Source organism: Brienomyrus brachyistius, chromosome 21 (assembly GCF_023856365.1).
Source record: "Brienomyrus brachyistius isolate T26 chromosome 21, BBRACH_0.4, whole genome shotgun sequence".
Taxonomy (NCBI): Eukaryota; Metazoa; Chordata; class Actinopteri; order Osteoglossiformes; family Mormyridae; genus Brienomyrus; species Brienomyrus brachyistius.
The window spans coordinates 6,622,080-6,649,021 of record NC_064553.1 but is presented as its reverse complement, the minus strand read 5'-3'; the positions used below and the strand labels follow the sequence as shown (position 1 = coordinate 6,649,021).

General features: G+C 44.3%; 1 protein-coding gene across 1 annotated transcript; it reads left to right on the top strand.

Moving 5' to 3' along the window:
* The first annotated feature begins 422 nt into the window (after positions 1-422).
* LOC125716640 (cyclic AMP-dependent transcription factor ATF-6 alpha-like) lies at positions 423-26,904 on the top strand. Its single transcript, XM_048989193.1, has 16 exons — positions 423-655; positions 1,108-1,163; positions 1,794-1,881; positions 3,117-3,214; positions 3,376-3,496; positions 3,930-4,124; positions 5,913-6,103; positions 9,329-9,511; positions 10,141-10,232; positions 11,233-11,358; positions 12,769-12,876; positions 13,547-13,646; positions 16,921-16,988; positions 18,141-18,252; positions 22,589-22,673; positions 25,164-26,904. The coding sequence occupies exons 1-16, from the start codon at positions 547-549 to the stop codon at positions 25,352-25,354; spliced, it is 1,923 nt and encodes a 640-aa protein (XP_048845150.1). The 5' UTR covers positions 423-546; the 3' UTR covers positions 25,355-26,904.
* The last annotated feature ends 38 nt before the right edge of the window (positions 26,905-26,942 follow it).

Below are 26,942 nucleotides of genomic sequence, written 5' to 3'. Positions count from 1 at the left end.
TAACAGCATTAAATCTTATTTTAGTTGTATAGTGCATATTCACAACATTAGGAAAAACTCCCTAGAAGGAAGAAACCTTCCTTCTGCTTATGTGGAGGAACCGGATTCAAAGGGGTAGCCCATCCTCCAGGTAGTGGAGGGGTCGTAGGTGGAATATCTTGATTTTTTTGGGGAGGTGGGAGGGCTGAAAATTGCATTAGTAAAGTGCATTAGTAGGGGATATTAGACGCAGTGCAAGCAGATGAGTGGAATATGTAAGTTTCACATCTGTTGCACGTGTCTCTCGCCATTTTAAAATAATATGTAATATGTCAACTTCTTTTTGGAATTAATATTACTAGTGATTTAACAGCCTAAACACAAGATCTTCGACGGTCGGCTTAGTTTGTCCTTCGACGCGCTCCGTAGCAGAGCATCTGGGAGATGACGTGTATTTGTCAGAAAATTCTCGCGAGTGTCTCACGAAGAAATGCGCTTCATCTGAGATTATGAAAATGTATGTATTTGATTTCACTTTACGTTCGTGACTAATGTTTTCGAAAAAGCATGGAGACCAATTTAACCTTAGATTCAGAATATCACACAAATCGTCAGTCGGAGTCGTTGAACGGTGATGAAATGGACGATATTTGTATCGACCAGGAAGGCGAATGGGGTGAGTATCAGACTCGCGTTACATCATAACAACAGTCTGCGCCTGGTAACCGTATCCCGGCTTTAATAATCTCCGAAAAGAAAATTAATACGTTACTAAATCTGTTTACAAATTTTAAATGGCAGATCAAAAAGCTACTTCGTAATAAATTCACAACCTTCCTTAAAGCGCAATGCTCTATTATATAACCTCCCACACACACCATATAAATATAAGGAGTTCAACAAAAGTTAATGTAAATGTTAATGTAAATGTAATATATGTCAAAATTCTCGTTAGAAGATTAAAGTAACACTCACGCCTCTCTACTCTGAGTTGTACCGTTATATCAGAGTTATATATTTCTTCTTAAGGCGCTTTTAGAATTTCGTGTGTTTAGTTATTAGTAGTAGAGTGGTGTTCCCTGTTGTTAAATATTATTAACATTAAAGGGCTTTGTCTCCGTGGCGCAGACATGAGCCTGTTTGATGACCTGGTAGAGCCGGCGAGCGCCGAGGATTTGCTGCTGGTAAGTCAGCCTCCCTTTCCGCTGTCATCCGCTGTAATCGCGCTGTGACGTTCTCTCCAAAAATCGGTGCTTAGATTAGAAAATGAAGTAGATACTGTGTTCTAAATGTGAAACGTCTAGCCATCCTCATTGTGCTCGTATTTTAACAGTTTTTAACAAAATTTAATAAAATATAAAGGTCACGGGTTACAGAGACCAATATATTGATCCTTTGTTGAAAATGCAGTATTTTAATAAACGATTCTTTAATGTGAGGTGCATATTCATAACTATATTTTAAGCTACTTTTGATTTTACTAAGGGCCGTATTCATCCATGCTTCCATCTATCAGTCTTCTAACTGCTTATCAGTGTCATGGGGTGTAGTGTGGACTTGGAGTCTGTTCCAGGGGCCCTCGCACGCAAGGCTGGGAAACACTCTGCATGGGACATCAGTCCCTTGCAGGTCACATGCACGCACACATTCATGTAGCATGTGAAGTGTAGACGTGCCAGTTTTTAATTTTTAGCAGACGGTAGCATTTAACAGTTCTTTTCCTTGGTGTAACCACACAATAAAATATGACAATTGGTGAATATGCCGTTCACATTCATTTTATTGGGAGTGTGTCTGGTCCGTTTGGTTTCCAGGCCGACAGAGCTCTCGATTTGGATTTCGATCTCGATCTGCCAGTATGGAGCCCAGACACCGGTGGGGGTGCCAGCAGCCCCTACACAGGTAAACCACCCCCTCTTTCTGGATACTCTCATGGGGTTTGCGGCCTGTTTTGTGCACTCGCGGGATTTCTATTTGCCCAAAAATGTTCTGAAGGCACTGAAACTGAAGTTCGCTCGTCGACTCGCTCACACCCGCAGATGGTCGAGATATATCACTCGTTCACACAAACTGTCTATTTATAGCTATGTGTCAGTATCGATCAGAAAAGACCCTATCCGCAGATGTACATGAATTGGGTTATATAGTGCCACATAAACAGAAACCTGCATTAAAACACAACATGATAAGTGGAGTGTTAGTTTTGTTATGATTCTTGTCGGCAGGAATCCAACCACAAACAAGCCTTTTATGGGCAAATGAGGCTTGAAAGGTCTCTCCGTATTGGTCAGTTTTTTTATTCTTGTTATGTTAGCTATGTGGTGATTGCTGCTGCGAGTTTCAAAGCCACTTTTCCCCGATACCAGTATGAGCCGTGCGGTGCTTTTTCAGAACACACTGTGTGTGTTTGTGTGCCCTACACCCTTCCCTTTGCATCGGTGGTCATGCACCAGTTTTCAGTGTTTGATCTGAAGGGAATCAGAGAAAATATGACCTTTATGCAGGAGTAAAACTGGCATTTTGTCTATGAAAGCGTGTCAGCGCATTCAAAGCCTCTCCTAAAATGACCCAATACAGACGCTCCTATACTTACGAATGACATATGTTCCGAACGGCTGTTCGTAACTTGAAATGTTCGTAAGTCGTTATTCAACATCATTTTAAGGGAATGTGCAAGTACAAAGAAGTAGGATGCTTGGAGTACGCTGCTGTGCGGTGGGAGTAGCGGCCACAAGTCGTGCAGAAAAAAAAATTATGTTGTGGACAGGAAACAGGAGCCCAATGAACACAATTTGGACTTACAGTCCTCTTCGTTCGTATGTCTGAAAGTTCGTAAGTTGAGGAGTGTCTGTATTTGCAACACCCATCTCCGATACACTCAGTTTTTTTTGTTTGCTAATCATTGAGTTAAATAATGAATTAATTATTAGCAAATTAATTATAAATAGCGAAGGAACTCAGGAGATTGTTAACGTTAATGCACATTTCAGATGTTTATGTTAGGTATCTTATTATTTTAATGTTCATGCAAACAAAAGGTGCCTAGTTCTGCTAATTTTCACTGCCCAGATAATTAGCTTTAAACATTGACTGCACAGTATTGTATGTAACCCTGTCCCCTGATCGTCTCCCTGCAGATACAGATGTTTCTTTGGGGTCCCTCTCCCCACACCAGTCCACCAGTTCAGTCACGTCACCCGGCTCTGTGGAAGCTCTCTCGCCTATAGACCTTCTTGTAAGAACGGCACCTTAATTTCTCCCTGCTTCCTTATGCTTTTAGTCCTGGCCACAGTTTCAGAGATGCGCTATGTCTGTGGTATCCTTTCACTGGTATGCAAATATTACTTGATTAGGCTGTTGCCATGGCATCCTGTAATATAATTCTTTCCCCAACAGGTGGAGCCCTTGTCTCCGCAATCTCACCCATCTCCTGCTTCCATCTGCTCTGAGACCAGCTCCTCCTCTGATGTCGTCCAGGACAGGAAGATACAGCGGCGGAGCAACCAAGCCTCCCGAGGTGAGGAGCAAGTCCATCAGTCACAACCACGTGGAAATGTGTCTCAACTGGCATGATCCAGTTGGCCTTTGGTCACCTAAGATTTTTGTGTGGGCTCCAGTGTTGTGTGATTCTGGGTTTAAGGGGTGTAAATAAGAAAATGGAAAAACTCCATTTGTGCATTATTGTATTATTTTCTGTGTGGAAATATAAAAATGGATTTTTGCTTGGTCAGATTCTCAGAAATTATGCATTACATTTGTATGGATAATATACCGTATTGGTCCTAATATGAGAGAACCCCCTGCTTTAGCCAGGAGTCATCATTTACTGTTGCATTTCCAGTCCTGGAATATGACAACCATGTTTTTTTGATATAATACAGTAACAATTATTGTATTGTTAATTGTCTCCTAAAACCTTTGTCTGTATCCCTCCCCCCCACCAATCACAGCCAAGACCTCACAGCCCATAAAGCGACCCATTCATCACGCACCCAAGGTCTCCATCCAGCCCAAACCAGTGGTAGCCTTCCCCATCGTACACACCACCCCCCTCCAAGCAAAGACCATCATCATTCAGCCGGTGCAGACCGTTCTCCCCAGGGACCAGGTCACTCCCGTGGCCATTCGGCCAGCCCTCCTCAAAGGTGAGCGCTGATGACTTCTCTACATTTTTTTCCCTTGTCTGGAAAGCTTTTACACGTGAATGGGAGCTGGTGGTGTCCAGAAGGTGGCGCCAAAGCTCTGAATTTCAAAGTAGCTGTGAATTTTTAATTCATTTCTTTTAAACATCTGTTTTCTGATCAACTATATACTGTCTTAACATTGTTCTTATCGCAGAAGTGTCTAAATTACATTCTCCAGAAAGGTGTCACCGCAGAGCCTGTCTGTGAATTACCTTTACCGTAAGACAAATTGCAGCAAATTTGTATGATGTTAGGAACCCGATAAAGATGGGCTATATCTTACTTGCTTGCCACTCATGGATACTGTATAGACCCAGTACTGCAGGGAGCTCTTATATAGTGGCATTGTATGCTTCGGAGAAGTAAAGCCCCCGCGTCTCTGCTTTTTAAGTTCGTTCCTCGTCCATGCATGCCCCCGCTCGCCCTCCCAGTCCCTGTGAAGCAGATTTTACGAGAATGTGCCGCAGATGTTCAGCCCTTTTTGCTGAATCGTCTCCAGTGATGTGGCGCAGATCCAGCCTCCCAGTCTTTAGATCAGCTGGTGTCTGGCTGGAAATTGCTCCATCTGGATGTGTGACTTTGTGGACGACGGTTTTACTCGCTGTGGATTTTCACATGACCCGTTAAGGTGAAAGGGAAAATGGCGACACACATCTTGGCTGAAAGCGCCAGCCTTCCTTTGTCCATGGTGTCCATTGCAGGTGGTGGTCTAAACTAGCCTCGACCACGCCCCCTGCTGTATGGGCCAGTTACTGCAGTTTGGGGCATTAGGTGGGTGGTATGACAAGGCAAAAAAGCACTCCCTAAACTCAGTGTGTAGACTTGATCCCAGCAAGGGGGGCTGAGCAGGTGGGTGGTCGTTTTGTTGTGATGACCTTTGAACCTTGACAGCTGACCTACGTTCTGCTTTTTTTTGTTTATTTTCCACACGAGTAGCTGCACACTTCCAAAAAAAGACCATTTTTAAAGACTTTCTGGAGACATAGTCATTTTCCCCAAAATAGCCTGCATGTTATGGGAGTATCAGCGAAATTTAACCTCCAAAGATGGCTACCCACTCTCTCACACACACACGCATAATCGTATACAATTTGTTCCTAGTTTTAGGGATTTGTGGTGTCTGTTTGACACCTAAAAAACTACTTCTGCCAGTTAGGCTTGGGGTCACCGTAAAGAATGGGAAGGAATCGTGCTGCAGAAGCAGGGTGTAAGCTGGCGGAGATATGTCCCTCAAGCAATTTGGGTTTAATGGACTTTCTCAAGGGCCCAACAATGACATCATGCTCTCCACCATGGGATTTGAACTTATGACCACTGTTTGCGCTGCTCTCAGCATCACTCTAATCAGAAAGCCGGTAATGAGTTTTGGTAATATATCGACTCCATCACATTTCTGCTTGTCCAGGTAGCGTAGGAAATATGTGTTTTGCTGAATTGTTTTGGGTAGCGGCTCTTTGTGAGATATACACAGGCCAGGAGAGTTACGGGAAAGAGCCAGGTGAGTGAATTGCGTCCCACTTACAGCCTGGTCCTTTCGACGCCACAGTGCCGTGTGCGGATATAAGCCTGCTGCATGCTGGGATGCTGCATGACTGTTATCAGGTGGTGTTGCGTGGAGATCTGCACCGTAGCGTCTCAGTGACAGCCCTGCTGTGGGACCCAGGATGGTACATCTGGTCCTTCAGGTCCTGTGCAGCCACGGAGGGACAGGCATGGACTGCGGCTTAACTCCCATCATGACTTCCTCAGGAGTCCCGGTGACACTCGCTCCGCAGGCGATCCCGCTGTCCCTGCCGGAACCCCAGGTCGCCCCGTCTCTGCCGGTCATCAAGCTGGGGGAACACCCGGTCACCATGACAACCGTCTCTCAGGATGGGGGCTGCCCGTCAGTGGGAGTCGTGCCTTTCCCCACCCTGCCCCCGAGCAGCGCCGGGTCCGATGTGAGTATGGGAGACCTCTATGATCCATCAAAATCACCCTGAGGTGTTTCTTAGTCAAGCTCAATAGAAGGCCCAGACAGCCCCCCCCCACCTGCCTGCCTTGGTACCAAAGCTAACAAGCTTAGGGGAAGTGATGTAATGTGTGTTTCGGGTGGGGGGGAGGGGGGGTCCGGTGAGCTGCCTGATGCCGAGCTGAGAAATTACAAAATCAAAATTGGAAAATGTCTCCCATCCAGAAGGAGTCTGGAGTCTGACGTTAGAACATGGGCAGACCCTACATGTCTGATGGCTGCCGTAATTCCGGAAGCCGATTCAAAGCAGGAGCTGTCGTCCAGGGCAGCCGGACCCATAAAACACCTCGGCACTTACATGCGTGACCCTTGCTTTCCTAACTGTTCATTAAACCTCAAGAGGCAGACCAGAGTCTTTCCAGCAAAGTGACTTTCCCTGTCAGTGCTTCTTTGTTATGTATTACAAAACCGTGTCACACCTAAAGGGTTAATTACGTCACCTGAAAAATAAATGGATGCCTGTATAGATGTCCGACCTTTTTCTTGATGCCCAGCAATGGGCCAGTTTAGTGAACTGGACAAAGTTCTGGTTCTGCAAGGCTTCCCCTGGTTCTGCTGTGGCTTTGCCCTTATCCCGTGTACTTAACCTGACCGACATTAATCAGTAGGCACCTGTGTAAACACGTAAAGCTTCGATGTGACGGCGGAGTGCGCTGCACCGGGTGCCGACTGAGCAAATAAATAAGCAGTTGGAGGTGAAGCGATTTTTCAACCAATTACGCTGTCAGTAGAGAAGCAGTCAGGAAGAACGCGCTCACACGAACAAAATCAGGGTGTCGTGGCAGTTTCTGCTCCGGCAATCGAACATTTTACTTTGTCAAATCTCTTCCCTCCCCCCCAGCTTGGTATTCTGTTTAATTGTGCTTGTAATAATGACTGAAAAGCAGTACTGGTTTTGTGAGAATTTTAAAAGGTATATTGAAGCCAAGAGCATTGGGGAAAAAAGAACAAAAGAAAGTAGCTTAATTACGGACTAAATGCGTGTTGACACCACCCTGGTCTCGCCCCGGTTCTGTTCGTTTTATTGGGCTGTTTTTGCAAGGAGTATTTTCTTGACTTTCTTAGACTTTGCAGAAACTTGAATTCCTGTTGTCTGGAGCTGTTTTCCAAAGCCACTGTTCTTTTTAAATGAATTTTTTCAAATATGTATTTGGTGGAGGTGTACACCAAGTCCAGGGGAAAGGGGAAAGTTCATCTTATGGAAATGACATAATCTAATAATTGCATATATTGCACCCATTCAACATATTTAGAATAAAAGTCTGTTTTGACAAAAAATTAGCGTGGTACCTTTTAATGACATTGATTGCGAACTATTTTGCAGCCTTTTCAAATTGGAAATTTGTAAAAAATGGAAACACTCAAGTGGAGTCGGATTCTCCGTCCACCTTCCGCCATCTTATCCTTGAGAGCGTCTTGGGGGGGGAGCCCTGGAGTGTATCCCAGGCAGCATGGGGCACCAGACGGGAACATCCTGGGTGGGATGCCAGGCCATTGCGGATTTAACCTGCTCGTGTCATGGTCTCCTTCTGCTAGGATCTTGGAAAACTTCTTGGATTCTGTAACTAAAGGTTTCTCTTTAGGGGTTCTCTAAGGCAGGACTTCTGAAAATAAGTGGTTGCTTAGGAAACTAAATAAAACATCGTGCTTAGATGTCAGGTGGTTTTGGTTGCCGGAGCCAAGAGCGATTAGACATGATCCCGCCTGCTTTCAGCTATATTAATGGAATTATTTAGTTATTTAGTGTGTGTCAGAGCATCATCCTGGGCAAAAAATAACAAGGAATTTGGATTCCATTGAACATAATGCTGTTATCTCAATATATTATGCTTTTGAGCGTATATGTCTTTTCGGTTACTGTTTAGTAATATTGATGTCACACCTAAAGGTGTTAGTCCATGACTGGCAAGTCATGCTGAATGTGTCATACACACTGTAGGTGAATAAGAATTATGTAACTTGAATTTGTTTGAAGAAGCTTGCTTTTTTAAAATTAGTAATACGATTTTTTTTTGGCTTATTTCTGCCTTCAGTCCTGAACAATGTCATTTAATGTTTATTTGCCTTAAAGCTGTTCCATTTCAGTTACATAATTCCTCCTTGGAAACTTTGACGGAGCGTGGGGCTGAATGCGGAGCGCTTGTTTAGGTGTTTCGAGCGTAATGGAAGCTATGCAAGCCCCCTTTTTGCCAGTGTTGGGCAAGTCAGTTTTTCCACCCCTGGCTGCAGGGCCAGTCATCGAGGCCCATCTGGATTGGCAGGGACCGTGGAGACCCGGGGGAGATTCTAAAGAGGGGGAGCTGATTATGAGATTCCAACACGCCATCCTGTAATGCCGCGGCTTCCAGCACTAACACCTGCTATGGGACAGGTTTTTCTTGAGGCTCCCAGTGCCACCTGTGCCTTTATTCTTAGCCCAAGCAACTGAAGGAAACGTGTTATGCTTCGCTGGTAAAATCAGTATAACTCATGAGCTTCGGGGCCAGATTAATGCATAAGTTCTCCTAGGCCATAGTCTAGGACCCCTGGCAAATAGGCCCCGCCCCCCTCGTGGAAAAATAGAATGGCTAGTGAAATAGGCAGCACCCAAGTGTCCGTGCTGATGTCATCCTAGGGCCCCCCAGGTAGCTGCCTCTGCCCCCGATGAGCTTTATGCATTTCTAAAACCTTCTATTCGCTCGATTGATCGACTTGTTGAAGACGATCCTGGTTTGTGGGTCCCCAACAACCAGACTGGAAAACACTGCTATGTTGGGGTCTACATCGCTGTCCTGACCCATTAGTCATCCCACTACCTCCATGGTGTAATTTTGAGGCCCGGATCCTTGTTGGTCCAGTTAGCTGATGATGTGAGTGTTTCCATGGCCACTGAATGATTGAGTTCTGAGGCGATCGCTGCCCATTGACAGAGGCAGACATTTCTGGTCCTGAAGTAAAAATCCAGACTCAAATTTTGTTTCAACCAATCAGTTGAGTACTCTGTAACTGGTTGGTTGAAACAGAATCCTGGTTTGGCTTTTACTTTCTGGACCTGAAATGTCCGCCTCTGCCCATTGAGAGAGAAATTTAATGCAGGCAGCTGCAGCCAATCAAACTGCATGCAGGACAGTGTCGCCTTTTCTTGTCACATTAACTGCGGCGCCATTCAATTCAGAGCATCTCCAGGAGACAGCAGCGGATGATGAAGAACCGCGAGTCGGCATCGCTGTCGCGGAAGAAGAAGAAGGAGTACCTGCTCACCCTGGAGGCCAGGCTGAGGGTGGCGCTGTTTGAAAACCAGCAGCTTAAGGTGGAAAACGGCACCCTGAAGAAGCAGCTGGACAGCCTGTCGGCTGAGGTGAGCGTGCCTTTACTCTCAATGTGGCATTACCTCTGAATCCTACGTTCTCAGCATACTAATGCTACGTTCCATTTATCTCGGAGGTTGGAAGTCGGAGCAGGGAATTACATCCTGCCTGAGTTAACTGCAGTCTAGTGCAACATGTCAGAAAGCCATTTTAGCAGTACCGGTTCTTTGTTAGCCATTATTAGCAGTACCGGTTAGTAATTACACATCACACATATATGAACACTGCAGCAACTTGCCCACAGATAGCGGTTGAACAGTACTGTGCGCACAACCGATTTAATGAGACACAGTTAAGACATAAGTGTTCATAAAAAGTGTATGACTGCAGCGTTCACTTCAGTTGATAAAGGGAGCAGCCATCTTGAATTCCGAGGTTGGGGTCGCTGAGGTTCCTCTGACCATCCAAGTCTGAATTCCGACTTCAGGGGATGTTCCAGCTGAAATTTCCGACTAGGAACTCATCGAAATGGAATGCGGCATAAGTGTCAGACCAGAATTAAGCATTTGCATAAATAAACTAACTGCAACAAGTAGGTCTTTTTGCATTACAGCCTTTGATAAAATGTGAAAAATGGGGGAAAATGCTTTTTTCTCTCTTTTTTCCTCCTCCCTCTCAGAACAACGTTTTGAAAGTCACAGCCCCCAAAAGACGGGCTGTGTGCCTCATGGTGGTCTTGATGTTTGTCATGCTGAATGCTGGCTCTTTGAGGTAAGCATTACACCTTTGCGGTTGGTCTTGCTGAATACTAGGTCTGTGTGTGAAATACGAAAGCTGGGATCCCAGGGCGTAGCCAATGAAATATCTGACCAAGATCACTTGACACAAGCCAGCCAATCAGGTAGCATTTTCTGAATTATGTGTTGCAGGCCTACGTACTATTTACCCCTAAAATTGAAGTAGTTTGCTGTGGCGGGTGGTCTGGGGTTTGGCTTTTCCAAATATGTCCCCAGCAGAGAGAACCACTAGTATAAAGTGGGGTCTCCGCTCAAAACTACTCAGATTAAACTTGCAAGATTAATTGCAAAGGAAGATACTTACTTTACATGAATAAACAATTTGTCTGCTATTCTTTAGTTGAAAAGGCTGTATTCTCACTATAGCAGCAGGGCAGTTAGTAATTGCACTGAGATTTGCAATAAGAAGACCCTTTTTCCAAGTCTCTGGTTGCATGGAAAAGGGGGCCGGCTTTGCCAAAGGTTCGGAAAGTCGGAATGACGGCCGGGGTATTTGAAGCATTCCATGGTCTCAGGTCCCGAGGAAGCAGGAATGTGAGACAGGCCTGTTGGAGTGTGTGAATTTTATTTATAGATGGAGTGCATTGTGCACACATCCTTTAAAAGGGCATTGAGGTTTTGTTGAAAAAATTGTGATGTGTCGGGGACCTTTTTCTAAATGTCTTTCAGTGTACTGCAGGGTACATTTCCTTACTGTTTTAAAAACGTCCTCCGATTAATTTTTAAACTCCATGCCATGTTTGAGATTTTCCCAGAGACCTATTCTCGTGTTTCATATTTCAGCAAATCTGTTCACGTGCTAATTTGGTAGCGCCAAAGTAAATCTAGGCTGTTTTTCCCAATAAGGATATACATGCACATTAGTGGGACACTGTAGAACAGAACATGCTGGTATGAACGAGGGCATTCGCTGTGCATGTTAGAGGCACTGTTGCTTGTTGAGAAGCTAAGTTATCTCCGTTCTTCCTCCGCAGCCTGTTTGACCGGGACCCCAACTCCAACCTGCCCGTTGGGACCATGCACAGCGGCAGACATTTGCTGGAATTCTCCGGCAGCAATCAGGGGAACACAGCCCCCCAAATGCAGAAGTCTTCTGACAGGTATCCAAGACTATGTGACTGAAAGCCTTTTGACTCTGAGAAATTGTGGAATTCTGCTGAGCTTATTTCCGTGGCCTGCCTGAGTCGTCCCGTTTACTCACCCCCCTGATTTTCCCCCCCTTAAAACCCTCTATTCATTTCTCAGCAGCACTTGAGTGACGTTTTTGCCAGGTGTGTATGTCTCACCTCCATACTGATCAGACTTTGACGTGGAACTTTAATTACCCAAAGCTTTTTAAGTTTAGTTTGCTTTAGTGGTGGTGATTTAAGCTGTGAGTTATGACTGCTCCTCTGGATTTTGGCAGCCGAGCCGCATGGAGCTCTTTCTGAACTTAGTTGAAACTGCTCGGAAATCTTATCAAATGTTCTTACTGTATAGGAATTTTAATGATGGTCATTGTATGTCTGGGGGTTTAACAGCCAACTGAGCATTCTCACTCTCAGAAGCATCCTCCGTGGTCGGCATGTGGCTGCATGTTCCTTATAAAGTGAAGCAAAAACAGGAAATCTGAGGTAGATGGTCTGCTCTGTCCTCGCCATCCTTGAGGGTATCTTACCTCAGACTCTGTGGCCTTTATTAATGGAACCAATATAGCGCCTCTGATGTTTTAGTACCAGGGGTTCATTGACTGAATACTCATTGGCCAATATCAACCAATATGGTAGAGTTTCATTTAGTGGGCCTGCTCATATTTATTGTGATATTGTCGTTGAATAAGGAAACCTCCACATTTTTTGCACAGATTAACAAAATTAAACACATCTGTTGAGCTTTATATAGAATTTTACAGTGCAGGATTTTTCTGTTACCATATCTTGGTTTCTTTCCCAATTACTTTACTGTCATTTGAGGCTGTGAACTTGGACACCAGGTGTAATCTCTAGCTGCACATCAGTGTCTCTCCCTTACTCAGTGTTGACTTTCTGCAGGTAATATCTGTCATGTGCTTCCTGGATCTTGCTGCTGCATCTTTAGCTCGCTTCCCCACCCCTGTATGTTTCTTGTTTGCTTTTGCTTGGCCTGCTCGCAAATGGGAAACTACCCCCGGTGTTAGTCTGATTGCTTCCATGACGAAATCTGGCTCTCCAAATCAATGGGACCTGGTTTTCATTACGGATTTTCTGTCATGCCTTCTGGGATTGATTCCCGGCATCGCAGATGTTAGACTCATAGTCTGTGACTTGTGAAAACGGTGAAGTTGGCCAAAATGGCGAAGACGCTGCCTGCTCCTGATCGCCCAGCAGCCGTGGGGCCCTTTGGGGCCCGGTGGGGCCCGGTGGGACTTGGGGATGGCCTTCCTGGGGTCCTCTTCTATGATGCATTGATGGTAGCCCATCCTTATCCTTGCTGCTAAGGAGTTCCTTCCATGTCAGGCACATGTGACTGATTCATGCATCTTCTCTTGCCAGGTCGGAGGACTCCAAGAAGAAGGCGCTGATGGTGATGAAGAAGGACCCTCTTCTATTGGGGCCTCCTCCACCTTGCCAGCCAACCATCAACAAGACAAAGTCTATCAGGTGAATAGTGTTTAGGTTCTTCTCTGCATCTCTGGGCAGTGATGTTATCTATAGGTATTGGCATATTAACTATGTATAAAATATCCTGGGAACCAGTTAGCTACCTACTCTCGGTGCTCACTTTATTAAGTACATCTAGCAAATACCAGGTAGGCCTTACTTATGCCCCCAGAGCCTTGCTACCCACCACCGTTGTACTGAGCTGCTGTTTCTCCAGTTAGCTGTAATGAGTCTGGCCATGCTCTTCTAATCTTCTTCATTAACAAGGTGTTTGTGGCATTCAGAGTTCCCCTGGCTGGGTGTTTCTTTGTTTATTGCGCCGTTCTTTATAAACGCAAGATCGCACTGCGTGTGAAAATCCCAAGAAGGTGGCAGTTTCTGAAATGCTGGAACCACTCGGTGTATATTACATAAAGCCTTCTCGCAGTATGGCTTTTCGTTTTAATCGATGATTTTTAGATCTTTCTTAGATCTGTGCTCAGTTAAAGCAAAAGGCACAATTTAAAAATGCCTCCTCCGTATTAATCTGTACATTGTGCACAATTGGATATGAAGTCTGGCAGTTATTGTAGGTCTCACCTTTCTGTCAGGTCTCACAGCAGTCCCCTTTATAATGAACAGTCGTGTGTCATGTTAAAATCACTCTGTCGGGGGGTCATTGTGTTTTCAGGCTGGCTCATGAACTGAGAGGCTGGGTGCACCGTCACGAAGTCGAGAGGACGAAGACCAGAAGAACAACTAATAGCCAGCAGAAAAACAAAACGATCCCGGTAGGTTGGCCGTTCGTCTGGATCTCTTGATGTTTGTCGGTGTTAGCACCCTTTGAACCAACATGGCTGACGGTATTAGACCAAAAGCTCAGCGGTGAATCTCACTTAAGTCGCAGTCTGATGGTGTATGAGTCAAGCTTGGGTTTTCAGATCCATGAACTGACTGTATTTTTGAAAAGTACTCTCCCTCAGTGGCCTTAAAGCTCTCGTAAACCTTCAAGGTCATTTTCCTGTAATAGCCGCAAAGTATGTTTACGTTCAGGCTATTAGTGCATGTCAAGATAGCTTTCGGAGTGTCTGGATGTAATTTGCCAGTCATGGGAATATAAACACTACTGATACGGTAAGATTTAAAAAATTTTCCCCATTTTAAATGTTGATCTGCTGTTCTCTGCTATCACCACCAAGGTATGTCTTAGGTAGTCGGAATACCGGGGGGTTGGAGCAAAGTCCAAGCGTCTACATGTCAGTTTTTATTTATAGTCCTGGTAAATTTCAAATAAAGGATTCCGCTGATGGAATTTGCCTGTTTCCAGACAGTTTATTGTACCCTTTGGTCTCGCTTAGCACTGTATTTTCACAGCATATGGCAGCTTTATTGTTATTACACTGGACTTTTTTCTTTAAACTACATTCTGTCCAGCAGTATTTAAAAATAGTTTTATTTTTACTGACTTTGCCTTTAATAGAGATTTATGCTGGGATGAGAGAGGTCAGGCTATCGGCAACCTGCAAATTAGCGGTGTGGTACCGCAAACTGTAATTGGTTGTTTAGACTCATGGTTAACTATCTTATGCGGAGCATGTGTGCATCAGGCCTGCAGACCGAAAACTAACCATTACCAGAACTGAAGAGGAAGTTGGATCAAACCATTTTATTCTAATGGGGTTTTTATAATGATTAGTTGTGTGGTTATTAATGGCTTGTTATTTAACTGCAGGTATTTATCTATGCATCCTACTTCAAAGCTTTAAGAAGGTTTTTTTTAATCGGGCTGGAGTTGGTGTCGAGGCAGGCAAAGTGAAAAATATCGCTTTGAATTTAGCACGTTTCATTTCATTTCCATTAATTGATAGTTGCGGCTGCGGGAGGAGGCTCGTGGCTTCGTAGAGACTACAGTTAACGTCTAATGCTGCTCCAAAAAGCAGATTTTGCAGTCTGGGTCTTGAAAAATGCTTGTGTCCAAATTTATGGTTCCCATGAGTATGCGTGCAAGTCTGGGTGGAAAAAAAGTGGACGTCTGAAATAAATTAGTACAGTAAGGAAGAAGAAAAATGTCCTCTTGGCTAGGTAGAGGAATAAAGAGCAACCTGCTGTTGCCGAGGGGGTTTTCTTAGGGAAAAACATATTTGAGGCCACTTAATTGTACAGGCCATTGTCTGAACCGCTATTTCTGTGGGATTACAATGTCGATGCAGTCGTTAGTCGCCTGTGTTGTCTTCTGGCCACGTGGGCCCTGTTGGTTTTCTGTGTCATGTGAAATCGTTTGAGGCAGACATCTTTGATCTCCTCTGGCTTTGAAGTGATGTTTTCCTACATGGGCATGGACATTTATCAGGTTGCGCTTGGCTTAGCACCAACTGCTCCGATGGTCTTCGAGTCTTTCGTGCTACACGGCTCCTTAAGTGTTTTCCATGAGTAAAATCCGCGTCCTCGTCCTCCATAAGGAAGCTAAAGGGTTCGGCCTGTTTTCTCTGAGACTGTCCCCTTCCTCATGATGGCATGAATATTTGTTTATTTTATGCATTTGCTGCCACCTGATTCCTCTCACTACTGTTTGTCCCATGTGTGTTGTGGGGCTCCTGTTCTCTGCATATTCCCGCATATCCTGGTCTTAGAAGCATACCAGCAGTCTCCTTGCGGATTCATCCCTGTCCGTGTTTCATCGAGCTGCCACCTTATTCCGCCCGCGGTGGCTCCGCGGTCCCTGTTTACCTTGAATGCTGAGCCTGATTGAACCTGTGACAGTCTGGTCACCATGTCCTCATGCAGCTCATTTTGCTGGATTGTCACTAGGGCCGTATGTTAACTAGCCCTGCTGAGCTGAGTCAAGGTTTCCTTTTATTATATTTGATTGATTCAGATTATTATTACTGCACAGCTTTGTTGGATTTTATGGCAGGTTTGGGATAATTACAGGAAACAGTCTGAAAATAACTCAAGATAAAATAACAGGCCATTTACATATTTAGTTTGTGTGTGTTAAAGGATTGATGTGAGCTTTGCTTTCTTTTAACTATGATTATTATTAGGCAGCACAGCTTTTCGCGGGTAAGTGGTTTGAATCATGGAAGGTCGCATGGATTATTGCAGCAATTGTCAACATAATCACATCGCAAAGCTTGTACTCGCTGTAGGAGTGAGTGAGGGAGAAGCTCAGTGGAAACATAACGGGACATTTAACCGAAGCTCATTTATTTCCTGTTTTGATGCTCACCCACTGACTGCCCTCACCGTCGTTTGCCAGCTGTATGGATTTTGTTTTGTTTTTCTTAAACAAATAAATTTTAATAATAAATAAATTATCTTGCTTGTTTGTTGGAATGAGTAGTTCTTTGGTTCAAGTTTTTAGTGATTGCCCTTCTACTTGGACTTCATTTTACCTGTTGCTGTTATTTATACACACAAACACACACATACACACACACACAAACACATACACTAAAATGCTAAAAGAGATTTTGTATTTACTTTTATCATAAGCCACATGCAGCTGAGGGTCAGAGAGCAGGTCAGCCAGCATCCCTGGAGCTCCTTGGCTTTAAGGGTCTTGCTCAAGGCCCAGTTGTGATGTGACTTCTCTGTTAGCCTTCTGAACACCAGCCCTCATCCATAATCCTCTGAGCCTCAGCCATGTAGATGATTCTGAAGGAGAGGTAAAACCAGGTTTGGCATGCTTGTGGGCATACGCTTGTGGGCATACGCTTATGGGCATACGCTTATGGGATATGTATTAGATGTATGGTATTTGCAGGGTTGCTTGGCTACCCTTGATGAGACCACATCATACGCTTTTAGTGTACGAGTTTAGTGTCTTATCAAAGGACAGCAAAGAATTGCATGGTTTTATTTGTTCCCAGTCCATTTTAGTGACGACGTTTGAGGGAAATTTGTGATTCTTTGTCTCGTCGGCCATTTCAGTCGTGGAGGGGAAAGCATGGCATTCGACCAAGGAAAACACCACCGGCAGCCATGCTCTGCTGGACTGTACCTGATCCACGCTGTGAGGAGGCCGCAAAAGCTACCCTCACTGTTCTCCTTTCTTTTTTCCAGAAAACGGCAGGTGAGAAGGCCGAGGTTTCTCAGATCGTCACCGTCCAGTACACAGACACGCTGGAAAAGTGAGTTCTCGTTGCCTCTTTGCTGTGTGTGCATATCTGGTTCACATCCTCAGGGCTATCATGATCTGGAGATCTGACGGAAATGGTCAGCATTCACCCATGAAAGGAATGGCTGAGCCGTACTGGTGCCTCTTGAAGCATTCTTTCCCTGTACTTGTACTGGTCGCTGGGGAATCCAGAAAACCAGTACGGCCAGGATCCAGATCCTCATGCCGACATTTATCTTATTTCTCCACTGACACTGGACCTTTGAATACTTCATCATTCGCGAAAGTGCGAAGAGTCCCCGGTGAATAGATGTTCATATGGAATATTTCTTCAATATGTGAGATGTGTTTTTCTTTTGCAAGAACCTGCTTTGGTGGGATTTGTGCTGATATGACGCCTGTTAAACGTCCACATGTACTCGTGATATGCTCCATATGGTCGAAATCAATCATATGGTGTTTAAAGATCGCCGTGTCCCTTGCCAACAGCAGTGCATCCTGCTAATCCCTTCCGTAATTTCACGGCAGGACAGGAACGCTAACCGTTTGCTATCGTTATACAAAAATGGCCACCACATATTTTGTATATTTTCGTCCAGCCTTGGAGCAATAACGCCGCTTATAAATGCCACTTTGCATTGACTGGTATGAAAAATCGCTGTGTTTATTAACTTCTAGTTAACTATTTTTTTTTCAGCTTTTCACTTAAACAGTTGCTGGTTGTAGGTTTTATCCCATTTCTGTGCTTGATGCTTATCAGGTTAATGCAACTAGACGGTATGACTATTTCTCAGCGATTCACATAATACATATTCAAATAAAATCAAATAATCTGGCTACTATCGTTTGTTACTGATCCATGATTTGGGGTTTACTATATTAACAGAAACTACGAATAAATTCAACAACAGATTTCTCACATTATTAAAATGCGGCTGTTATCGATTTATATATCGTATGTCCTTAGTCCTAAATGTCCTAAATTTAACAATTTATTTTATTAGTATGTTTTTTTTGAAGGCTTTCTAGGAAACAGTTATTTGGATGACTGCAGAAATCTAAAATGATGCTTAGGTGGACCAACCCGTGAAATGCGTCACGGAATGGCTGTGGACTTGTGGTTGTTTGGTGCATCTTCTCAGTGACGTTTGCCTCTTGTCATCAGGAGCTCAGGGAGTGAGCTGCAGGTGTACTATGCTCGCCATGGCTACTACAATGACTTCTTTGAGGAGATTCATCGCCGTGGAGACACATTCTACGTGGTGTCCTTCCGAAGGGTGAGCGGAGTTGCCTTCCACGTTAGACCCAAGATGCTCTCACACAAATAGGAGCAAATGTTATCGTCTGTTAGTGTCGGCAGCTGTGGCTCCGTCACTCATTCAAGTGCGAATTTGGTTGTTGGGGGGGAAGGGGGGGTAATCTATTGGCCTCCATGCTGTAAAATCTCATCTCATAAGGCTGTGGATGTATCACAGAGAACCAAAATCTATATTTCTGCAAGCCATGGGGATCAGACCTGAGTACAAATTCAGATTCATGACTAAAATTTAATTTTGCCCTCAGCGTTTCACGAACTGGTGAAATTGCTGAATATGGAAATGTGGGATTATAGCGCGGTTTTAAAATTAGTATTGAAATATATGCTCTTTTTTTTTTTCCCGCAACGAATGGAGAGTCTAACTTTCCAACTCGGAGCGATTTTAAAGTGCGCAAGTGAAAATGCAGATGGTGTTTGAAACTGTCACAGACGTATGAGCTTCCAAATATAAGTTTTTTTAAGTAGCTAACAAGTTTCCATTCCACAGTCCCGGCGTTATGTAATAATTGATGAGTTTGCCATTTGAAATATTTGTTTCTTTACACGTTAGATATTTCATTACCTTTTTCTTCATTGAGTATTGGTCCATGCAAAGTGAGTTGCAATTAGTGCCTTTGTCTGTCTTACTGAAGCCATTTTGAATGTTGTGATTTTATGATGCAATGGTTTTTACTAATTTAAGCATTTTGTGTAGAATTATGTTTGGAATTCCAGTATCTCAGTGGAGAAATGCAATGCACTCCTTCAGGAAATCACACTCGACAGAGATGGGCTTAGACCTTAAATCCAGCTGCATATGTAGTACCCTAATTATAACTTTTTGCTGTGTTAAATACCCTTATCAAAGGTAGGAAGTGCCAGTATTTCAGTGCTTCACCCAGGCATTCTGGTGGCATTCCGCGGTGTTGCCTGTGCTTCTCTAGAGTCTTTACCTACCTCTAGGTCCCCCCACCCCTTAAATTTCTCTATGCCCAGCAATTGGTTGTGATTTTATGGGATTGCACCAAAAGCCTGCTGAAGGACAGCAAAAATGTTCACGTTCGTCTCAAACTACTCTTCCGTCCTGGATTCCTGCCAGCTCCCAGAACAGATCCGTCACCTGTCAGATCAGAAACATCTCAACCGCCAGGCATGCAGACGGACCTTCTGAGGTTCACAGGCTCATTATTCAGTGTTTAATCCCGACAGCTGGTTAATCATGAGGGGTGCACGTCTGATGCAGAGCCAGTTTGACGGTTGGGAGCCTGATTACAGTTTCCCCTCCCTTGATCTGAACAGTCAAACTCCGTCTGGCGCAATAAGTCTCCTTTGTGCTCGTCTGAGGCCTCACTTTCTTTGTTAATCAGGTCCTGCTCTCTCGTTTCTCACAGTTTCTCTGCTGCACCAGTGATAGTTTCCCTCTTTGTTCTCTCACGGTAGGACAGTTGGGAACCTCAGTGTTGTCTGTTGCTGCCTGACAGCTCAGAAAGCCACTTAATCCATCCATCCATCCATTTTCCAAACCGCTTATCCTACTTGGTCGCGGGGGGTCCAGAGCCTATCCCGGAAGCAATGGGCACGAGGCAGGGAACAACCCAGGATGGGGGGCCAGCCCATCACAGGACACATTCACACACCATTCACTCACACATGCATTCCTACGGGCAATTTAGCAACTCCAATTAGCCTCAGCATGTTTTTGGACCGTGGGGGGAAACCGGAGCACCCGGAGGAAACCCCACAATGACATGAGGAGAACATGCAAACTCCACACACATGTAACCCAGGCGGAGACTCGAACCCGGGTCCCAGAGGTGTGAGGCGACAGTGCTAACCACTGCACCACCATGCCGCCCCCGCCACTTACTCCATCATCAGTAAATATGTAACAGTGTCATAGGGTCTAAAATACAAAAAAAATACACATAGGTTGTTAACAAATGTGCTATCGAGCCTTTGAAAGCATGAGTATATTTATGTTGTAACTGGATAAGATCGCACCACTTTAGCTATTGTATTATAAACAGTCTTAATATGATGACTTCGTCTGGTTACTTTGTGTTATTGTAATACTTTTTCTGTAATTCTGTTTTTGTAAATTGCAGTATTGGTTTTGGTGAAGTCAGGCTGTCTGTGGATGGCACCTCTTTGAACTGTCCTCCTTTGTTTGCCCACATGGCATCTCACGCCTCCTTGCCTCGGCCAGATGAAGGCCTGCTCCCTCCAAGGGCCCCCGGAAAGATGGCGGATGGTTGGAGCAGATTAGTGCTGGATGTTGGCGCACTACCCGTAGGGTCGCTGTTGCACAGTTGGCCGCCGCTGTTACAGCTGTGTGACTGGAAACATGGAGATTCTGCAGGGGGAAAAAAATCCAGAGACCGGCCCGATCCTCCGGGGCTGCCTTTCTAATGGAAAAGTCTAGTTCACCGCAGTGTCATTTGGTGACATAAGGCTGCTTTCAGCAAATGAGAACTATCAGCTGGTTTTTGTTTGCTTGAAGCTGTCAGTCCTCGTTAAAAGCCCGAAGCGAACAATGCCATAGAAAATCATAACATTTTCAGATGCTCCCAAGTGATCCCTGAATTCTGCTTGTCAACTCCTGGCGACTGTCATTTATTTGAATAGTTGCTCTCTTTGTTTATATTCTGTTATAGCGGACCTTTGCCTTATCAGGGAACCCCCTGCCGGATTGTTATCTGCATAGCACAGGTGCACACTCTCATAAAACACCCGGCTTTTAGACAAAATACTTCCCAGTGGAACTATCCTTCACTCGTCTGATTTTGCGAAGAACCCCCAGAAGGCATCATGCCAGTGTGATGTTCAGCGCGAAATTATTTTGGGCCATTTTCTTCATCTGTGCTACTATTCATTAGCAACATACCTCGATGTTTATTGGAACTTGTTAATTTTATGTTTTATAGCCATACGCTATACTAAGATGACACCGTTTAGGATCAAGAATACAGCTATTTAACTATTTAACTTTCTACTTTAAATTACTTGCCCATAAACTATTAACAAACTGATTTATATCTGTTTCTCCAACACACTGCAGGTTTTTGCGGTGTGAGCTGAATAAATACACGGAATGAGGATGAGCAAAGGGGTTTTATTTCTGACGGGGTAAAGCTAAACGGGAAGCAAGATTTAAAAAATGTGCTGAATGGCCACACAGCGCCACTGTCTGTTTTTTTGGCAGTTCTTCCTGCTCCTTCAGTCAGAACCCCTTTTATTTCCAAAAAATCTTTGAGGCAGCTAGTTCTCATTCATCTGGAGATGTTCCTTGGTGCTCTGTTGTCTCCTGCGCTTCATCTCTTTAGATTTCTGTACTTTTAAAACTTACAGAATCTGTACTAAGCGTCCATCCTGTTATTTGTTGTTCCAGAGCAGGCCTGTGACCCAGTGGAAACCTAACCTTTAATCTTTTCATTGCCATTTCCAGAACTTTCCATTTTTATCTCTGCCTTCTTGAGCTTGCCGAGGCAGCGACTCATGCGTCCCTCATTCTGGCACAGGCTGGACGTCGTACAGACGGATGGTCCGGTTTCCTTCCCGCCAGAGGTCTTTTCAGAACTTGAAGGCTTTGAATCAGTCTGTTGTGTAAAGGACAGTATCCTCAAGAAACTGTAACATGATCATACCCTCACAACTAATTACCTTCATGGGAACTTCTCCCACTCTTACCAAAGACCAGTTTTGGGATAGAAAATAACATGCTTCAGATTTGTCTCTGTCTGTCTCTTATTTGACTGGTCAGACTCCTCACGGTGCTTTGGTGTCAAGACGGTCCTGACCTGCACTGTCGCCATGAGTGTTCAGTCAATCTCCGCCTACCACCCCTCCAGGGCAGAGGACTGACTTATCCTACAGCCCTAACTCCTTACATAATGGTTAAATGGAGTCAGTAAGATGTTGTTTTTTTGACTCTGGATGCTGGAATTCTGAGGTTTTGGTCCTTTAGCTGACGTTTACATAGGAAGATCCCTCTTTGCCGTCCAGAAATAAGTGTACTGTACTGCACCACAAAAGTAGCCAGTTTGCCGGATTTAATCCTAAGACCCGTCTGTACGGTGCAGAGAAAAGGAAATACAGAAAACAACCAGGAGATCGTGTTTCATCTTACCCCATGTCCTCCCATCCATCCTTAATGTGTCCTTTTTAAGCATTTATGGGTCAGTGAAATTGTCATGCATCTCTCTGCTATTGAATTCCTTCCAGTTGGCAGGAGGTTGAAGGGCGCCTGTCCGATACAGTTGTATTGATGCGTTTAATTTGCATTTTGTGAATGATGATCCATTGTTCTATTCCCCTAGGACCATCTTCTGCTTCCCGCAACCAGCCACAACAAACGGAGCCGGCCGAAGATGTCCGTGGTGCTGCCGGCTATGAATGTGAACGGTACGTAGCCAAGAGCCTCCCGTATCTCATTCTGAGCCTGCAGGCGCTGGGAGAGAGTGAGTAAGGCTGAGCCCTGTCGCTTCTTGTTTTCTTTCGGAGATAAAGCCGTAGAAAGCGCAGAACTCCCTAAGCGAGTATAAGCTTGACGGATGACAAAACTAGGAGGCGTTTGCATGACTTCTGGCTGAGGAACCGGTAGGGGATCCCATATTTACACAAAATGACAATAATTTCAGTATTTTACAATGCAGATTTCAATTTGGCCCTCTGACACTGCTGATAACGACGCGTGCATTGGGAGGAAAAGCCATGCACGTCACACAGGTGTGACATTTATAGTTTTTATGCTATTCGGCACTTCTGTGAACCCTTTCAAAGACTCCTCCAGGCCTGATGGGAGTTTGGGGGGGGTGGGGGGGTGCAGTGATAACAGCCAGTCTGTTACCTGAGAGACAACACTATGTTGGACTCGCTCTGCCGGGAGTGTGGCCAAAGTAAAGGGTTCCTGGAGACCCCCAGAGAGCACCGGGCTGGGTTCCAGATCCCTTCTGACAAGGTTCCACTCAGCTCCTGGAAAGGAACATTGGTGTCTCCCCACTGTGTTACAGTGCGGCTGGCGGAGTGATGTCCTCCAGGCCCCGAAAAAGGCCCGAATGTGCCTGCCGGCCTCGATCTCTCTCTGCCATCATTCATAAGGATATATTACTAAAAGTCATAGGTGTGCTTTTTAGAGGCCGGAAGCATGTTAATGAAATGGAACCGTTCATGCGAAGCTACTTTTAGAGAAATGCCAGCGCAGTCGGGAATAAATTGCGACAGGTTGCGGTCTCGCTTTTGTTCTGTGTTCCCTGCTGTTGGTCGAGGGTAAAGTGTTGCAATAAAAACAACTGGTAGTCATGCAGCGCTGACAGTTCCTGCACTTGTGTGCTTCTCTCTCTCTTCCTTTCTCTCTCTCCTCCGTTGTCCGCTGAAGCGGGAGGAGGAATCGCTGTCGCACGTCTGTGATCGTCTTTGGCAGCTTGTAATGTTTACTTTACATGGCTGTGCCCCTGTAATTCACACAGTTTAGGCTGCCTTCCGCTCCCGTGACTCTTCCACCGGGAGGATCTTCATACAGTAGAAGCTATTGTCTCCTTAGTTTTCTAGTGAGGTCCTCATTCAAAGGTCTGAGTAATGGCGTGCCTCGCTTGGAATTTTGCTGGGGTTTTGTTTCTGCGGCGCAGTGCAGACTTTCAGTGAACTTGACATTTTCGCAGTGAATCCCTAAAACAGCTCGGTGTTGGCATTTTATGAATGCTTTCTCTGCCTGAACATAACCTGCTGGAAGGTCAGGATTAGAGACAGGACATAAAGATCAGCCTCTTCAACTGCATGGGCCCCTTCTTCGCGGGTCCTGACCTCCGTTCCCCCAGAGGAACGGTCAGCTCTGTATCTGGGCTCTCTGGTTCACTCTGACCCCATTAAATCCTGCTCCTTGTGGCTTTCTTTCCACTCGTATACCGTATGACAGATGCCATCCGGATCCTTTCACAGCATGACACCTGCCACTGGTCTTGCTTGCTAAAAGCAAGCTGTAAACTATGGTTATAGGTAATGCCATCAATGTCGATCAATGAGTTAGCTCTCCACTCCAGCCTGTGTAGGTTGGCAGATTGAAGTCTGCACCCACGATATTAAAGATATATTTTTGCATTATTCCAGCTGGGGAGACCCTGGGGATTTTCTTAATATGGCAGAGCTGTGAATAGCTGGCTGAACAGGCAGCCGTAGCTAATGGAGACCACAGGTGTCCTATCAGAAAACGTCCGGTCAGCCTGCTTTGGTCATTCCGGACTACGCTGAGCCAGGAGCACATGTGTTCTGCTCGTCTCCTGTGGGGTGGGGGGGGAGGGGTTATGGTTTCCAGGCTGCCACACAGTGGGAGATCACTTTCAGCGTCAAAGGGAATATGATTTTATCATGTGACGAGAAGGATTAGAGAAACTCCTACCAGAATTATTCATGGATGGTTACACTTTGGCATTTCTGATACCAGGCCCTGTGTCCCCTGTCTTACTCAGGTCAGACTTTGGAGTTACAAGCTTCCCTTTGTGTAGGAATGTTTTAACGCACAGGATGGAGATAGAAAATACTGCAGCTTGTGTGTAGGCTAGTCAGGTGTCTGAATGTTTACTGTCATTTGACTGTACACACACCCCCCCCCCCCCCCCCCACAATATCCACTCTGCTTTTGGTTGAAAGTTCAGGTTTAGAAAGTACAAATCCAGTCCAAGTACTCAACTGGTTAGTTGAAACAAAACCTCGATCTGAATTTTTACTTTCTGAACCTGAACCTTACACCTCTGGCCCCCTCCCTGCGGAGACACGAGTATCAGTTTACAAGAAATTCATGTTCGGATGTTTTAACACCAACGCGCCAGCGCATGAGTTCTCCACAGTTCTCGACAGCTGTGCTCCGTTTTTTTTTGACGACACTCCTCTTCCTTACAGAAACTGTGATAAAGGATGAAGAGTATGAGGTAATGATGCAGATTGACTGCGAAGTCATGGACACCAGGATCCTCCGCATCAAGACCTCAAGCATCCCGCCGTTCCTACGCACCAATCACAGTGACTCCTACTCTGCTCCAGCCAGTGATAAGTCTGCAGCTTCTGTTGGAGTTCTTACCGGGTCAGTCTAGCACAGCTTAGCCACTTATAAAGACCTAAAAATGAAAAACAAAAGTTAATACCTCCATGACAGTGCTGAATGGAAACAAAAAAAAAAAATTTAAGTTGGCAGTCCAGTATAAAACAGAACGACCTAAAATGTTGCAGTCAGATATGACTTTTGGCACTGTATTTTATTATGTGCAGACAAACACAAGGGAGACCATGAAAGCCCAGAATAACTTTATTTGGCTTCCCTCTGGTAGCATATCTCCTTGTCATTCACCTCAGGACATGAGAAACATCAGGGATCCCAGTAGTGAACTCTGGTGCACCCCTTAATAGCGTATTGTATGTAAGGGAACTTTCCTTTTGAGGAAGTTCTTGACTGTTTGACTGTGTAATCGATTTAAGGTTTGCTGGTGACAAATGAATTTGCATAAAGATGTGGATTACTTTAAAAAATGACGTAGTGAGTCAGGTAGAAGATATTGTTTAAGATTATTTGAGAGCAATAAGTTTATTACTGTTTGATATTTTAATGGTTTGGTCTCTAGGATCTTTTTCCTCTGCTGTTTGAAAGGAAGGAGCTTGTAAGTTTTCCTTTTCTGGTATCTGCACTTTTTGATAAATAGAATTTTTGCTTTTACTGTTTCGTGATAGATGTATGATGTACACAATTTTATTTTTATATATATATAAATGAGTAATTTTTAACTGTCGATAAAAGCCATTGATGCCGTTTTTGGCCTAGAGAGCAACATTATGGCACATATGTACAGGCACACAACTGGAAACTGGAGCAGTTTTGACCTAAGATTTTTATACATAGCTTGTATAGACATAATAGCAAGCTAGATGTAATTACAATCCTATTAGAATTTGGCTAACATTACACTACTACATTCTAACTAGCGTTCGTGGTAGAAGCCATCTGTTCATGCAACTGAAAACCTGATCTAATAATGTATATTGTATTTTTTTTTACACTCTTTTCAATTCACTCTTCTGTGACAGTTAATGTTAAGTGGAATGTTATTTTTTATCAATTTGTTAACCAGAAAGTGTAAAAATTAAGGTGTTTTATTTTTCTCGAGACTCCTGGATGCCCACACTCCAGTAAATTTAAAGACGGGACACAGTTTGTATGTGTTTTGCCAGTAATTGATTTTAATTTTGCTTATCTTTTGATTTAATTTTTACTAATATTCAGTGTTGCTCTGTGAGTTCCTGTTTACTCTAAGTACATCCTGTATCCAGTGTAAAAACGATTTAAAATATGTTTTGATTTGCGGAAATAGTCATAATTACAATTACATATAGTATAGTTTGTATTATTGAACCCAAATCAAAGAAATTCCATGAAGAATCTTCCTCACCAAAGCATCTATATGTACAGGCACACAATGGTATGTCCACACAGTGTAATTTGCTTTTAAGTGAAACCATTGTTTTTATTTCACTGCATATTGACTTTTTTAAACCCATATTATTGTTTGCAGACAGTTAGGTTTTCGTTTTTACAAAAGCAAAGAGAATTTTCTTAATTTAGATTTTAATAAAAAATGGTGAAGGACACAAACACTGAGCTTAATTCTCTCTATCCCTTTATCACTTTGA

Excerpts from the sequence above, each read along its gene's own strand:
- LOC125716640 (XM_048989193.1), top strand. The coding sequence starts at position 547 with ATGGAGACCAATTTAACCTTAGATTCAGAATATCACACAAATCGTCAG. Across the intron at positions 1,882-3,116 it reads TGCCAGCAGCCCCTACACAG|ATACAGATGTTTCTTTGGGG; the intron begins GTAAACCACCCC and ends GTCTCCCTGCAG. Across the intron at positions 18,253-22,588 it reads ACGTGGTGTCCTTCCGAAGG|GACCATCTTCTGCTTCCCGC; the intron begins GTGAGCGGAGTT and ends CTATTCCCCTAG.